The sequence below is a fragment of the Scyliorhinus canicula genome, chromosome 9 (assembly GCF_902713615.1).
Source record: "Scyliorhinus canicula chromosome 9, sScyCan1.1, whole genome shotgun sequence".
NCBI classification, from domain to species: domain Eukaryota; kingdom Metazoa; phylum Chordata; class Chondrichthyes; order Carcharhiniformes; family Scyliorhinidae; genus Scyliorhinus; species Scyliorhinus canicula.
This window is the reverse complement of record NC_052154.1, coordinates 79,060,635-79,077,940: the sequence shown is the minus strand read 5'-3', so window position 1 is coordinate 79,077,940 and position 17,306 is coordinate 79,060,635. Positions and strand designations below refer to the sequence as shown.

Genomic DNA, 17,306 nt, shown 5'->3' with positions numbered 1-17,306 from the left:
TGACTCTCCAGTGCCTGTGAATTATCAAACAGTTTGTTCGTCATCCAATTGTACTTATAAACCATATTTAGCTCCAGCTAAATATTATTGAAAATACTAAGCCCAAAATCCTTGACAACAGATACATACTACTTATCCTCAACACTAATTCCATCATCCTCCTTGGCCGCTATTTGCAAATTTCGTTTTTAAAATCTTTATTGTCAGAAGTAGGCGTACATTAACACTGCAATTAAGTGACTGTGAATAGCCCCTAGTCGCCACATTCCGGAGCCTGTTCGGGTACACGGAGAAAAATTCAGAATGCCCAAATTACCTAACAGAACGTCTTTCGGGACTTGTGGGAGGAAACCGGAGCACCCGGATAATGGGGAGAACGTGCAGACTCTGCACAGACAGTGGCTCAAGCCAGGAATCGAACCCGGGTCTCTGACACTGTAAGGCAACAGTGCTACCCACTGTGCCATTGTTTGATGTTCTGAATCTAATTTTAACTAGATGACTCCATACTGCAACTTTAGAAACATTGGTCCACCCTTACTTTGCCCATGTTCTCTGCTGAAACCCATCCTACCTTATAATGCTTCCCCATAAACATTCCTTTCCTCTACTGTACATTGACCTTCATTTATCTCACCATTGGTGGCTTCACTTTTAGCTCCTCTGGCCTCAAACTCTTGCCTCTCCATTTCCCACCACCCTATCTTCTTTCAAGACTCTCCTTGAACCCCACTATCTCTGGCAAGCCTTTAGTCACTTTGCTTAATCCTTCCTTGACTTTTTGTTCATTGCCTTTCAGGATGAATGTTGGGATGCATTGCTATTGCAAAGGCGCTAAATAAACGCAAGTTGAATATACCTGTGTTATTTTCACAGATCTATAGTAAGTCTCTGTGCATCCTGGGTATGCGCTGAGTTTTCTGATCACAGTTCAAGTTGGCTTTAATGTTGTGGTCCAGGAGAAGGGTGAAAAAACAGCCAGAGTTCCCACTCCTGATCGCTGTCCAGTGAATCCAGCTGGAAAATACACTGTTTGTAGAGGCTGGATGATTATGAGCTCAGGTTTGCCAATGTGCCCATGTGTAACTCGCTGACTGCTTAAATGTGAAAATAGGCACTTTGGGTATGGTGGACTTCTGTACCTGTTCAGTCACATCTCAGTACGAGTTATTACCTCTAGCAATAAAAAGGCTAAGATTGTAGTCATGACAATCAATCAGTAGCTATGCATTATCAAATTAAATTAAAGTAAGAAAACTCTGGTTTCTGAAAATCATAAATAAGAACAGAAAATGGTGGCAATTCTCCACAGGACAGTCGGTATATGCAAACTGATAACACAAGTTATGACACTTCTGGTGTGTGCTCATCCTCAGAATTGCTTTCTGGCAAGAATACACAACTGATGTCATCTCTGATTTCTCTTCATAGACCTGCAGGCATTTTCCAATATATCATTGAAGTCTGTACTTAATATTAATGACATAGACACTTATATTGCATTACAATTGTTAACATATCTGAAATAATACAAAAGGCTATGTATTTTATTGAATGCAGTCAGCATGTACACCGAAGAAGAAAAGAGATAGGAGCAGGAGTGCACCATATGACCCATTGAACCTGTTCTGCCATTCAGCACGATGATGGCTGATCTTGGGCTTCAACTCAACTTACCTGCCTGCTCCCCATTTAAGAAAACCAAATATTTGTCTCTTCCAGCCTCAAATATAGTCCACAAATCGGCGTACACTACCATCTGGGGTAGAGAATTCCAAAGATTCATGACACTTTGAGTGAAGAAATTTCTCTTCATCTCAGTCCTAAATGATCAACCCTTATCCCGAGACTGCCCCGTGTTCTCCATTCCCCAGTCAGTAGGAACTACTTCTTTGTGTCCATCCTGTTAAGCCTCTTCAGAGTCTTTAATGTATCATTGAGATCACCTCCCATTCTTCTAAACACCAAAGAATATAGGCTCAATTTACTCAGGCTCTCAAAGGACACCCCTGTCATCCCACAATCCAATCCAGTGAACTCTATTCCCTTCAATGCAAATATATCCTTCCTTAAATATAGAAAGTGCACACGGTATCCAGGTATGGTCTCATCAAAGCCTTGGATAATTATAGCAGAAGTTCTTCGTTCCTGTACTTGCAATAAAGACCAACTTGCCTTTTGAATTGCTTGCTGTACTTGCATACTAAACTTCTGAGTTTCTTGTATGACGTCTCTCTGAACATCAACATTTGCAAGTTTCATGCATTATAAAATATATTCTGCTTTTCTGTTCTTATGACGAAATTGAATAACCTCACAATTTCCAACATTATATTCCATCGGCCATCTTTTTGCCCACTTACTTAACCTGTGTATATTTCTTTGCAGGTTCTGTAATTTACATTTCCACTTAGCTTTGTATCATTAGTAAACCTAGATACATTTCACTCTGCTTCTTTGGCTAATTAAGTAATTAAAAAAAATAATCTTTATTGTCACAAGTAGGCTTACATTAACACTGCCATGAAGTTACTGTGAAAAGCCCTGAGTCGCCACATTCCGGCGCCTGTTCAGGTACACTGAGGGATAATTAAGAATGTCCATTTCACCTAACAGCATGTTTTCGGGACTTGTGGGAGGAAACCGGAGCACCCGGAGGAAACCCTCACAGACACAGGGAGAACGTGCAGACTCCACACAGACAGTTACCCAAGCCTAGAATCAACCTGGGACCCTGGAGTTGTGAAGCAAAAGTGCTAACCACTGTGTTGCCATGCTGCTAAGTCACTCATATTAAATAGCCAGGCCTCAGCACTGACCTTCATGGCACTCCAATGGTCACAGCCTGCCAACCTGAGAACACCCTATTTAAGCCTATTCTTGGCTCTCTGTCTATTAACCAATCCTCAGTCAATGTTAATGATGACCTGCAACTCCATAAACCTTTATCCTGCCTATTCACTTTTTGTATGGCACCTCATTGAATGTCTTTTGGAAATCTAGATATACTACATCTACTGGTTTCCCCTTTACCTACCCAACTAGTTACATCCTCAAAAAACTCTAATTTGTCAAACACGATTTCCCTTTCTTAAAACCATGTTGACTTTGATTGGTCTTACTATGATTTTATAAGTTCATTGTTAAGACTTCCTTAATGATAAAATTCCAGTACTTTCCCGATGGCTGGTCACAGGCTGACGAGCCTGTCGTTCCCTGTTTTCTCTCTCCCATCTTCCTTGAATAGCAGTGCCACATTTGCTTTCTTCCATTCCAAAATCTAGGGAATTTTAGAAAACAGAGCATCCACTATTGCTCAGCAGCTATTTCTTTGAGAACCCAAGAATGTCGGCCATCCAATATTGGGGATTTTATTCCCTCATGTTTCTCCAATACTGGATGAAATATCAGCTGTTTTTTTAATCCCTTCACTGGATGTGGGCGTTGCTGGTTAGGCCAGCATTTATTGCCCATTCCTAATTGCCCTTCAGAAGGCGGTGGTGAGTTGCCTTCCTCAACCACTGTAGTCCTTGAGGTGCAGGTACACCCACTGTGCTGTTAGGGAGGGTGTTCCAGGATGTTGCCTCAGTGACAGTGAAGGAACGGCGATATATTTCCAAGTCAAGGTGGTGAGTGACTTGGGAGGGGAACCTCCAGGTGGTGGGGTTCCCAGGTATCTGCTGCTCGTCCTTCTAGATGGTAGTCGTTGTGGGTTTGGAAGGTGTTGTGTAAGGAACCTTGGTGAGTTACTGCAGTGAATGTTGTAGATGGTGCACACGGCTGCCACTTTTGTGGAAGGGGAAGCAATCAAGCGGCTGCTTTGTCCTGGATGGTGTTGAGCTTCTGGGGTGTTGTTGGAGCTGCTCTCATCCAGGCAAGTGGAGAGCATTCCCTTACACTCCTGACTTGTGCCTTGTAGATGGTGGACAGATTTTGGGGGTGGGGGTGGGGGGGGGGGGGGGGGGAGGGTCAAGAGGTGAGTTGCTCGGCGTGGGATTGCTAACCTTTGACCTGCCCTGGTTGCCACAGTATTAATATGGCTAATCCAAGGGACAATGCTGAAAAATCTCAGCAAGTCTGGCAGCATCTGTAGGGAGAGAAAAGAGCTAACGTTTCGAGTCCAATTACTCTTTGTCAAAGCTTTGACAAAGAGTCATCGGACTCGAAACGTTAGCTCTTTTCTCTCCCTACAGATGCTGCCAGACTTGCTGAGATTTTCCAGCATTGTCCCTTTCGTTTCAGATTCCAGCATCCGCAGTAATTTGCTTTTATTAATATGGCTAATCCAGTTCAGTTTTTGATTAATGGTAACCCTAAGATGTTGATTTTGGGGGATTCAGCAATGGTAATTCCATTGAATGTGAAGGGGCGGTGGTTAGAACTTCTCTTGCAAGAGATGGTCATTGCCTGGCACTTATGTGGTGCGAATGTAACTTGCCACTTGTCAGCCCAAACCTGGATATTGTTCAGGTCTTGCTGCATTTGGACACGGACTGCTTCATTATCTGAGGAGTCGTGAATAGTGCTGAACATTCGCAAATATCCCCACTTCTGACCTTATAATGGAAGGAGGGACATTGATGAAGCAGCTTAAGATGGTTGGCCTCGGACACTACCCTGGAAACTCGTGCAGTGATGTCCTGGAGTTGAGATGATTGACCTCCAACCACCACAACCATCTTCTTTTGTGCCAGGTATGGCTCAACCAGCGGAGAGTTCCCCCCCTGATTCCCATTGACTCCAGTTTAGCTAGAGCTCCTTGATGCCATACTCGCTCAAATGCTGCCTTGATGTCAAGGGCAGTTACTCTCACCTCACGTCTGGCATTCTGCTCTTATGACCATATTTGAACCAAGGCTCTAAGGAGGTCAGGAGCTGAGTGACCCTGGTGGAACCCAAACTGAGCGTTCATGAGCAGGTTATTGCCGAGTTGTCATGGAATCAAAAATGTTTTACCTGGGTGGGATTTTCTGGCTCTTCCTGACGGCGAGATCTTCCGGTCCCACTGATGCAGAATCCCATGGCGATACCCCGGCAAGTCATGCATAAAGGCATAGACATCGGCGGGACCATAAGATCCCGTTGGTGACTAGTGGCGAGCCTGGCAGGACGGGTGGGGGGGGGCAGAATCCAACCCTTTGCTTATTTATAGCAGCACACCTCACATGGCTGTCATCAAAACACCAGCTGAATTCTTTCTTAGAAAATAGCCTAGAAAAAGTCTTTAATTGCTGAAGCTATGTTTGGCACAGCCAGTGGAAGAGCAACAATTCAGGCAGGAAGAGGGACATGTTCGGGTCGAGTGAGAGAAATAAGTTTGAAGTTGAACCAGAAAAAAGATCACCATAAGTGTTTGAAGGGGCTACTGGACGCGCCATGAAAATATGTGGTCATATGTGCAGATATTTGGTAATGGAATGGTTAGGTTTGGACATATCGATCTTGTTTTATCTTCAGTAGTTTCAAGAAGAAGAAGAAAGTTTTGAGAATCAAATGAGTCTGATGAATTGGATAGTTGAGATATGGGCAGAGCAGCAACAAGAGATGCCTGAAACCTGAAACTGAGTAAGAGTCAGACAGACAGGTCTGATGTAGTAGAAAATGTCATTAATGGTCAGTGTTAGTTGGGGGAAACTTCTTCAGATTCAGGTCAAGATGGGTCAAGGTCCTTACCCACACTTTGAAAGTTTGGGTCAAGATAGGGCCATAATAGGAAACTGGTGGTTAAGTTGGATTTGTACATGAAAGAAAATCAAGAATTGTATATCATAGAATCATAGAATTTACAGTGCAGAAGGAGGCCAATCAGCCCATCGAGTCTGCACCGGCTCTTGGAAAGAACACCCTACCCAAGGCCAACAACTCCACCCTATCCCCATAACCCAGCAACCCCACCCAACACTAAGGGCAATTTTGGACTCTAAGGGCAATTTATCATGGCCAATCCACCTAACCTGCACATCTTTGGACTGTGGGAGGAAACCGGAGCACCCGGAGGAAACCCACGCACACACGGGGAGGATGTGCAGACTCCGCACAGACAGTGACCCAAGCCAGAATCGAACCTGGGACCCTGGAGCTGTGAAGCGATTGTGCTATCCACAATGCTACCGTGCTGCCCTATAAGTTGTATGAATTTTGAACATTGTGTAACTTTTACATTAAAGAGGAAAGCCAGCAATAGGGCCCTTTTGTGGCTATTCATGTATGTATAAATGTGGCCTATATATTTAATATATAAACCCAAACAGGAATAAACCAGTTTAATTGGGTACTAGAGCTCCATGTGTATGCACCACTGTTCTGTCCTGCCATGGTATCAAATGGACTTTAATTAAACTTATTTTGAAAGTAAATTGACACAAAACAATTTTAAGTATAAAAGGATCAAAAAGTAGGAGAGGTTGAAAGATCCATTTTTTACTAGGCAGTAATGGTCCAATCAGAATGTGCATCATTGTATGGCATAACACAACAATCAAACACCTGGGAGGTGTTGTTATCATGTGGATGCCTGGGGTGCGTTAAACATTAGCCACACTGGAGCTTCCAAATGGATCTGGACATACAGGTCCACGGTTTCCTAAAAGTGGCAACACAGGTGGCCAAGATGATTAAGAAAACATATGACATGCTTGCCATCATCAGCCGGAGCATTGAGTACAGGAATTGGGAAATCATGTTACAGCTATATAAAACCTTGGTTAGGCCAAGTTTGGAGTATTGCATGGTGTTCTGGTCACCACATTGTCAGAAGGACATGGAAGCTTTGGAGTGAGTGCAAATAAAGTGATGCACCATCAATTGGACTCGAGTCGTGAAGAAGTTCCAAATATCAGGCTTTAATGAACTAGTTGTGTGCCCGGCAGTCGACTTACAGAGAAAGGCCGACTGCCGGCTGCTACGGGTTCGTATACCCCGACTCGTAGGAGGGGCTGCTGGCCTCTCGGCCAATCGGCGAGCAGTCACATGACTGACCTCAGCCAATTGGCAGAGAGACACATGACCTGCCTGAGCCAATGGGCAGCGAGTCCTCTGCACCAATGGCAGCACTACTCTGAGGTACCGTAAACCTCCTAGTCATACCACCACATAAAGTTCACCAGGATGTTGCCTGGTCTCTGGACTATGATGTTGGCAATGAGGAGAAGTTGAATAAACTAGGATTGTTTTCACTGGAAAGACAGAGGCTGAGGGGAGACCTGATAGAGGTCTACAAAATTATGAGAGGCACAGTCAGGATGGATAGTCAGAGGCTTTTTCCAAGGGTGGAAGTATCAATTACAAGGGGGCACAGGATCAAGGTGAGAGGTGGAAAGTTTAAGGGAGATGTGCGGGTAGGTTTTTTAGGCAGAGTGGTGGGTGCCTGGGACGCACTGCCAGAGGATGTGGTGGAAGCAGGCACATTAACATGCTGTATTTTTCTTTGTTCTTTGTTCCCTGACACTTCATGTCCCTTCACAATGACAAGGCAGCAATGCCTCTGGCAGTGCAGTAATTTCCAGAAAAACATTTGCTGCTTTGCATACTGAGAAGTCCTTTTCTGTAATGATATAATAACACATTGAAACAGTAAGGTCTATGTCATACATTAGTCCAGCATAACACAGTTATAATCCCGGGAACAAAGGGCTTGTCATATGAGGAGCAGTTGAGGACTCTGGGTCTGTACTCGGTGGATTTTAGAAGGATGAGGGGAATCTGTTTGAAACTTACAGGATACTGCGAGGCCTGGATAGAGTGGACATGCAGAGGATGTTTCCACTGGTACGAGAGACTAGAACCCGAGGGCACAAACTGAGATGAGGAATTTGTTCAGCCAGAGGGTGGTGAATCTGTGCAACCCATTGGCGAAGAAGGCGACCAAGTTACTGAGTGTCTTTAAGACAGAGAAAGATAGGTTCTTGATTAATTAGGGGATCAGGGGTTACGGGGAGCAGGTAGGAAAAGGTAGGAAAAGGGTTGGCTCCAGCAGGTCACATGCTGGTTTCTGCAAGTTTCTGAGGAGTTTCAAAGTGAACAAAGGCTAACACCCCAGCTGTCCTGGAGTGTAACACATCTTGCATCACATGATCATTCCAGCTAAGCCACACAGTGGCCCAGCAGACGGTCGGTCTGTCTGCCCCAACCAGTTACCAACAAAGCCATCTGGTTGCAAATCTTAATCTTCAATAATGGTAAGAAGTCTTACAACACCAGGTTTGTTTCAAACATCATGCCTACCCTCAATAATGGTGCCAATGGCCTCACATTAACTGTTCTGATGAGAAACATGTCAGCCATGATCAAATGGCGCAGCACACTCAATGGGCCAAATAGCCTAATTCTCCGATATCTTATGGTACTATAGTGTGCACACTGATGACCAATGCCTTTATTTTCCATGCTCCTTTTAGATGTACACTACTCTGGTTATGCTGTCAGATATTTGAAACCCAACATTACCCAGTCCTGGAAGGTAGGGTAAAAGTTTAAATTCCCCCTCAATGTTCCATTGCACTATGTAATAAAAATCCCCCGTTTGCATTTTAAAATGACCACTATGTGCCCCCTTTTCAGTATTACCTTCATTCAGAGCCATCGGTGCAGAGTTATGATCAGAAGCCCGTCCCATTCGAAACTTGGTAAGTCCAGACAAAGCTTGTTCCATCAAATTGCTGCCTAGTTTAACTTCTAATCCTCTCATCCTTTTTTCCTCTTCAACAGGAACCGATATAGAAGTTTGGCCGGTCCGTTCAGGTACTTAGCTCAGCACTCTAAGGATTCTGGTGATATTTCTAGCTTACACTCTATTTTGTACCCACTGGGTGGGGTGGGAGGTGTGGCTGTTACTGGGGTTTTGCATGAAGTGAAGCTGTCTGAGAGAAAAGTGAGCAATGGGACAAGGTAAGAGGATCAGGCTCCAAGGCTTTTGGAGGCTGTACTGGCGATGTTGCTGGAAGAAATGAAGAGGAGGGGAGTTGCCCTGTATCCACAGGGAACCTCCAAACAAACGGCCAAAAGGCAGTGAGGGCAAATAGCTGTGGTGGTCAGTGCAAAGGGTCAAGCTTTGAGCTTTGGAAACAGTGTCGCAATAAGTACAGTGATCTTACACGAGTGTTCATGGTGAGCAGATGCATCTTTAAATACCACTATCCTCAATCACTGCTCAAATTCCATGGCTCTCTCACTCACCTACCAATAATCTCTGCTGATCAGGACTTATCGTTAACATTCATCTCACCCAATTAGCATTGCTGAAAACCTCACAACCACATCTCACATCTTCCACACAGTGCTAGCTTGTCCATCATGACAGCTGCATCACGCAAGTTGATTGACACACATCCCTGTCCCTTTCAGGACCAGAGGCGGAATTCTCAGACCCTCCGGGGGGTTGGAGAATCGCCCGGGGCCGGCGTCAATCCCATCCCCGCCATGTCCCGAATTCTCCGCCCCTAGGTTTTGGCGAGGGCGGGAATCGCGCCGCGCCGGTCGGCGGGCCCCCCGCGGCAATTCTCTAGCCCGCGATGGGCCGGAGTCCCGCCGCTGACAGGCCTTTCCCACCGGCATGGTTTAAACCACCTCTGGTACCGGCGGGATTGGCGGTGCGGGCGGGCTCCGGGGTCCTGGGGGGGGGGGGGGGGCGATCTGACCCTGGGGGATGCCCCCATGGTGGCCTGGCCCACAATCTGGGCCCACCGCTCGGCGGGTGGGCCTGTGCCATGGGGGCTCTCTTTGTCTTCCGCCCCCGCCATGGCCTTCACCATGGCGGGGGCAGAAGAGACCCCCTCCCCTGCGCATGCGCCGGTATGACGTCAGCAGCCACTGACACTCCGGCGCATGCTCGGACTTAAGCCGGCCGGCGAAGGCCTTTTGGCCCCGGCTGGCGGGGCGCCAAAGGCCGTTTGCCCCGGCTGGCGGAGCGGGAACCACTCCAGCGCGGGCCTAGCCCCTAAAGGTGCGGAGAATCTGGGCCAAGGTGTTGAATAACAGAAGTGACAAGTGAGGGGCTGGTGTCCCGAACCCCAAGTTGGAGACAATGCTGGTCATTTCTGGAACAGGCATTGCTGAAACTGTGGCCAGTGTGGAGCTGAAGCTGTTGATGATAATGGTATCTTCAAAACCAATCCTCCATTTCACATCCCACTTCCCATCTCTTCAGATTAAGTTGCACCTCTCACTTTACCCCACCCCTCCCAACAACAACCCTTACCATTGTGTCTTTTCATCTGAGCTATCCAAGTGGTACAACCTGCCCAGGCATTGGAGCAACACCAATAAGTGAATGACGATGAAGAAAACAGCACCGTCGCTTTTTCACACTTGCAGCCACCCACTCAGATATTGATAGTGCATGTACCCTGGAGGATACAATAGAGGCAGAATGTGCAAATGGTGCAATACTGGATACAACTATGCTTCAGCCAGGGCAAGGAGCAAGATACTGCAGGTACCAGCTTGTTAGAGGATGAGTTAATAGGGAGGTTCCACTGCAGAGGACCACAGATTTTTTAAAAAAGCTGACGGACAACATAACTTCTAAGTTTTGAAGTGTGTAGCTGATTCATTTAAGTGCATGGGCTCTTTCACTTTATTTTTGCCCGGCTACATGAGGACAGTTGCTGAAAGGGGCCAACTGGTGCACAGCCTTCGTGAGAACATCTGTCGGTCTGTGCAGCTTGGAATTATTTTTTAAAAAATAATTTTTATTCAAATTTTCACAAAATATCAATAACAGAAAATACTAAGAACAGAAAGACACAAAGGAACAACACCTTTCTCCCCCCACCCCCCCCCCCCACCCCCCCCACCCCCCCCCCCGTATCTACAAAAAGACGACAAGCAAATAAATTAACGCCCGTCATTAACAAAGAACAAATATATACGTCCCTTCAACCCAAAACACAGAGACGACCCCCCCTCCCGGTTGCTGCCGCTGCTGGCATTTTTCCAACCGTTGTGCCAGGAAATCTAGGAATGGTTGCCACCTCCTGAAAAACCCCTGCATTGATCCCCTTAGGGCAAATTTCACCCTCTCCAATTTAATAAACCCTGCCATATCGTTGATCCAGGCCTCCACGCTTGGGGGTCTCGCATCCTTCCACTGAAGAAGAATCCTCCGCCGGGCTACAAGGGACGCAAAGGCCAAAATGTCAGCCTCTTTCACCTCCTACACTCCCGGCTCCTCTGCAACCCCAAATATTGCGAGCCCCCAGCCCGGATTGACCCTGGACCCTACCACCCTTGCCACCGTCCTTGCTACGCCCTTCCACAATTCCCCCAGCGCTGGGCATGCCCAGAACATATGGGCATGGTGTGCTGGGCTCCCTGAGCACCTAATACACCTGTCCTCGCTCCCAAAAAAACGGCTCATCCTTGTCCCGGTCATGTGAGCCCTATGCAGCACCTTGAACTGTATGAGGTTAAGGCTTGCACAAGAAGAGGAGTTCACCCTTCCTAGAGCATCCGCCCACGCCCCCTCCTCAATCTCCTCACCCAGCTCCTCTTCCCATTTACCCTTCAGCTCCTCCACCGAGGCCTCGTCTACCTCCTGCATCACTTGGTACGGTTCCGAGATCCTCCCCTCTCCAACCCACACCCCCGAGAGCACCCTGTCCTGGACCCCACGCGGCAGCAACAGAGGGAACTCCGCCACCTGCCGCCTGACAAAAGCCCTTACCTGCATGTACCTAAAGGTGTTCCCCGGGGGGAGCCCGAACGTCCCCTCCAGCGCACCCAGGCTCGCAAACTTCCCGTCTACAAACAGGTCTCTCACCCTCCTAACACCTGCCCTGTGCCAACTCAGGAACCCGCCATCAATTCTCCCCGGGACAAACTGGTGGTTCCCCCATATCGGGGACCCCATCGAAGCCCCCACCTTCCCCCTGTGCCGTCTCCATTGCCCCCAAATTTTGAGGGTAGCCGCCACCACCGGACTCGTGGTATATCTCGTTGGAGGGAGCGGCAGCGGCGCCGTTACCAGCGCCTTCAGGCTCGTGCCCACACAGGACGCCATCTCCATCCTCTTCCATGCTGCCCGCTCCCCCTCCATCACCCACTTACGCACCATCGCTGCGTTGGCACCCCAATAATACTCACAGAGGTTGGGAAACGCCAGCCCCCCCCATCCCTGCCCCGCTCCAAGAACACCCTTCTCACCCTCGGGGTCCCGTGCGCCCACACAAACCCCGTAATGCTCCTGTTAACCCGCCTGAAAAAGGCCTTCGGGATAAGGATGGGGAGGCACTGGAACAGGAACAGAAACATCGGGAGCACCGTCATCTTGACTGATTGCACCTTACCCGCCAGCGACAGCGGCAACATGTCCCATCTCTTAAACTCCTCCTCCATTTGCTCCACCAGCCTTGTGAGGTTAAGTTTGTGCAGGGCCCCCCAGCTCCTGGCCACCTGGACCCCCAAGTACCTAAAGCTCCTCTCCGCCCTTTTTAGTGGGAGCCTACCAATCCCCCCTCCTGGTCCCCCGGGTGCACAACAAACAGCTCGCTCTTCCCCAAGTTGAGCTTGTACCCTGAGAAATCCCCAAATTCCCTGAGAATCCTCATCACCTCCAGCATTCCCCCCACCGGGTCCACCACATATAACAATAAGTCATCCGCATAGAGCGACACTCGGTGTTCCTCCCCACCCCGCACCAGCCCCCTCCAGTTCCTCGACTCCCTCAGCACCATGGCCAGGGGTTCGATTGCCAACGCAAAAAGCAGGGGGGACAAGGCACACCCTTGCCTCGTCCCTCGGTATAACCGAAAGTAGAACAAAGAACAAAGAAGAACAAAGAAAATTACAGCACAGGAACAGGTCCTTCGGCCCTCCCAGCCTGCGCCGATCCAGATCCTATTCCGCACCACTTACACACCATCGCTGCGTTGGCAGCCCAATAATACCCACAGAGGTTGGGCAGCGCCAGCTCCCCCCTATCCCTGCCCCTACTCCGATCTCCTCCTATTCATGGCCACGCTCGCCATAACTGCCTCACCCACCTGACAAACCTCTCCCCAAACCCGAACCTTTCCAGCACCTCCCACAAGTACCCCCACTCAACCCTATCAAAGGCCTTCTCTGCGTCCAACGCCACCACTATCTCCGCCTCCCCTGCTACCATAGAACATAGAACATAGAACAGTACAGCGCGAACAGGCCCTTCGGCCCTCGATGTTGTGCCGAGCAATGATCACCCTACTTAAACCTACGTAACCCGTATACCCGTAACCCAACAATCCCCCCATTAACCTTACACTACGGGCAATTTAGCATGGCCAATCCACCTAACCCGCACATCTTTGGACTGTGGGAGGAAACCGGAGCACCCGGAGGAAACCCGCGCACACACGGGGAGGACGTGCAGACTCCACACAGACAGTGACCCAGCCGGGAATCGAACCTGGGACCCTGGAGCTGTGAAGCATTGATGCTAACCGGCATCATTATAACAATCAATAGCCTCCGTATGTTAGTGTTCAGCTGCCTCCCCTTCACGAACCCCGTCTGATCCTCGCGGATAACCTGCGGCACACAGTCCTCTATCCTCGTGGCTAAAATCTTCGCCAACAGCTTGGCGTCTACATTTAAAAGTGACATCGGCCTGTATGACCCACACTCAGGGGATCCTTGTCCCACTTAAGGATCAAGGAAATCAGCGCCCGAGACATCGTCAGAGGCAGAGCCCTCCCTTCCCTTGCCTCGTTAAAGGTCCTAACCAACAGGGGCCCAACAGGTCTGCATACATCTTATAGAATTCGACCGGGAACCCATCCGGCCCCAGCACCTTCCCCGACTGCATGCTCCCTATCCCTTTGACCAGCTCCTCCAGCTCAACCGGCGCCCCCAGTCCTCCACCTGTCCCTCCTCCACCCTCGGGAATCTCAGCCGGTCCAAGAAGCGCCCCATCCCCCCCTCCTCCGCTGGGGGTTCGGACCGATACAGTTCCTCATAAAAGTCCCTGAAGACCCCATTAATGCCTACCTCCCTTCGCACCACATTTCCTCCCCTATCCTTAACTCCACCAATCTTCCTGGCCGCATCCCGCTTACGGAGCTGGTGTGCCAGCATCATGCTCGCCTTCTCCCCATATTCATAAACCGCTCCCTGTGCCTTCCGCCACTGAGCTTCCGCCTTTCTGGTGGTCAGTAAGTCGAACTCAGCCTGGAGACTACACCGCTCCCTCAGCAATCCCTCCTCCGGAGCCTCCGCGTATCTCCTGTCCACCCTCACCATCTCCCCCACCAGTCTCTCCCTCTCTCTCTGCTCTCTCCTCTCCCTATGGGCTCGAATGGAGATCAACTCCTCCCTAACCACCGCCTTCAATGCCTCCCAGACCGCCCCCCCTCAGACCTCCCCATTATCATTGGCCTCCAGGTACCTCTCAATACATCCTCGAACCCACCCGCCCACCTTCTCGTCCGCCAGCAGCCCCACCTCCAAGCGCTAAAGCGGGCACTGGTCCCTCTCCTCCCCCAGCTCGAGGTCCACCCAGTGTGGGGCATGGTCCGAAATGGCTATCGCCGAATACTCGGCATCCTCCATCCTCGAAATCAGCGCCCTACTCATAATGAAAAAAGCGATGCGGGAATAGGCCTTATGCACATGGGAGAAGCATGAAAATTCCTTGGCCCTCGGCCTCGCAAACCTCCACGGATCCACCCTTCCCATCTGGTCCATAAACCTTAGCCGCCGCTGGCCTCCTATCCGTCCTGGATCTGGATCGATCCAGTGGCGGATCCAGCACCGTGTTGAAATCACCCCCATTATCAGGCCTCCAGATCTGGAATCCAGCCCAACATGCGCCGCATAAAACCTGCATCGTCCCAGTTCAGGGCGTATACGTTGACCAGCACCACCCGCTCCCCCTGCAGCTTGCCGCTTACCATCACATACCTCCCGCCACTGTCTGCCACCACATTCGACGCCTCAAACAACACCCTCTTCCCCACCAGGATCGCCACCGCCCCCGATTTTTTGCACCAGCCCCGAATGAAACACTTGGTTTACCCATCCCTTCCTCAATCTAACCTGGTCCGCCACCTTCAGATGCGTCTCCTGAAGCATGGCCATATCCGCCTTCAGCCCCTTCAGGTGCGCAAACACGCGGGCCCGTTTAACCGGCCCATTCAGTCCCCTCACATTCCAGGTTATCAGCCGGATCAGGGGGCTACCTGCCCCCCTCCCCCGCCGACTAGCCATTACCCTTCCTCAGTCCGCCACATGCCCACCCCCCCCAACTCAGCCCGTTCCCACGGCAGCAAACCCCCATCCCGACCCCCCTATACAAACTCCAGCTTCTTCTTGGCCATTCCAGCAGCAACCCGGTACCCCACCCATTCCCCCCCCCCCCCCCCCCCCCCCCCAAAGCCTCCCCACCCACACCAAGCTAGGCCCCTTCCATTGTACTTCCGTAAGTCAGCCGACTCCTGCTGACCCCGGCTGCTCCCACCATCCCATTGACCCTCTCCAGTGTAACACAACCACTGCACCCCCTCTCTCTCCCCCCCCCCCCCCCCCCCCCAGTGCCGGCCCCGCCCACTGCTCCTCCAGCACGGGAGAGAAGCCCGCGCTTCCATCCCGAGCCCCGCCCCCCCCCGGCCCAACACGCGGGAAATGACGGGCACATGACCCAACAGGGCCGCGCACCACTCTCAAACTCTCAACCAGTGGGAAAAAAATCAGACGTGACAAAACGCCCCAGTAAACAGATAACTGCCCCAAAAAAACAAAGCAAAAGAGGCAGAACAGAAAAAACAAAAGCATCATCAAATAGAACCAATAAAAGCGAAAGGATACCAAGGAGGACAGAGCCACCGGACTGTATGCACCATTCCCCAGCCCCCAGTTCAAGTCCAGCTTCTCTGCCTGGACGAAAGCCCAGGCCTCCTCCGGAGAGTCAAAGTAGAGCTGGCGGTCTTTATAAGTGACCCAGAGGTGTGCCGGCTGCAACAGGCCAAACTTGACCCCCTTCTTGTGGAGCACTGCCTTCGCCCGATTAAAGCCAGCCCTTCTCTTTGCCACCTCCGCACTCCAGTCTTGGTAGATCCTAATCTCCGTATTATCCCACTTACTACTGTACTCCTCTCCTTCTTCGTCCACCTCAGCACACACTCGCGGTCGACGAAGCGGTGAAAACGGACCAGCACCGCCCGAGGCGGCTCACTTGGTTTGGGTTTCCTCAGCAACACCCGATGGGCACCCTCCAACTCCAAGGGTCCCTGGAATGACCTTGCACCCATTAGCAAGTTCAGCATCACAGTCACATAGGCCCCCAAATCCGAACCTTCCAGCACCTCTGGGAGGCCTAGAATCTGCAGGTTCTTCCGACGGGCACGGTTCTCCATCTCCTCCATCCTCGATGACCACTTCTTGTGGAGCGCCTCGTGCGACTCCACCTTCACTGCCAGGCCCAGGATTTCGTCCTTGTTCTCCGAGGCCTTTTGCCGAAGCTCTCGGATCTCCGCACCCTGAGCCGTCTGGGTCGTCATGAGCTTGTCCAGGGAGGCCTTAAGCAGTTCCTGGATCTCTGCCTTCAGCTCCCTAAAGGAGCGCTGAAGCAGCTCCTGCTGCTCCTGCGCCCACTGCTGCCCCGCTGCTGATTCCCCGTGCACCGCCATCTTGCTTCTCCTGCCTCGCACCTTTCTCTGCTCAAAAGCCGATTTTTTGACCGCTCCGCTCCTGGTCCAGGCCATCCACCGGCGGAGAATCGTGGAGGAAGTGTTCCCACACGGGGAAAAGTCCAACCAGCACCGCTACGGCCCCTTAAAAGAGCCCAAAAGACCGAAAGTAGCGGGAGCTACCGAACGTGTAGCTTAGCTCCGCATCACCGCTACCGGAAGTCTTTGCAGCTTGGAATGAAGATCAGTGACTACTTATTACCACCAAATGCTTGAAGCATTGGGGAGCCTGCCAGAAAGCCTGCTGTCAATGCCAAGCAGCAAGGAGGAGTTCAGCACCAACTTGTTACAGGATTTACAGAACTTTACGTATAGCTTGGATGGACAACTCCATTCACATACTTGTGTGGCTCCACAGTGAATCAAAATCAATTTCACAAGCAGTAGTCAACCCAATAAGCGTGCTGCAATGAGATTGCAGTTGTGGCTGCAGCAAGTAGCAGATTTCATTGAGACGATCTTCACTGAAATGGAAACATCAAATTCATTGTTCCTCACTAAGTTTGAGGTAGGAGAATTGCCCCCAAACACTCAGGGTATACAGCTTCCGACTAAGATCCCTTCTCTCCTCCTGATCCTCTTTCATTTTCCAGCAGTCCATACCTGAAATTTTCCATTTCATTTGCTTTCAACATCTTGCATTTGACA

The 17,306-nt window shown here is 50.1% G+C and overlaps 1 protein-coding gene across 1 annotated transcript in view; it reads left to right on the top strand.

Moving 5' to 3' along the window:
* Positions 1 to 17,306, top strand: part of LOC119970981 (testis, prostate and placenta-expressed protein-like) — a 32,442-nt gene that overhangs the window by 10,864 nt on the left and 4,272 nt on the right. The window contains exons 4-6 of the mRNA XM_038806093.1: positions 8,397 to 8,458; positions 8,560 to 8,624; positions 8,707 to 8,739. Coding sequence (XP_038662021.1) covers positions 8,397 to 8,458; positions 8,560 to 8,624; positions 8,707 to 8,739 — 160 coding nt within the window. The remainder of the gene's footprint in view (positions 1 to 8,396; positions 8,459 to 8,559; positions 8,625 to 8,706; positions 8,740 to 17,306) is intronic.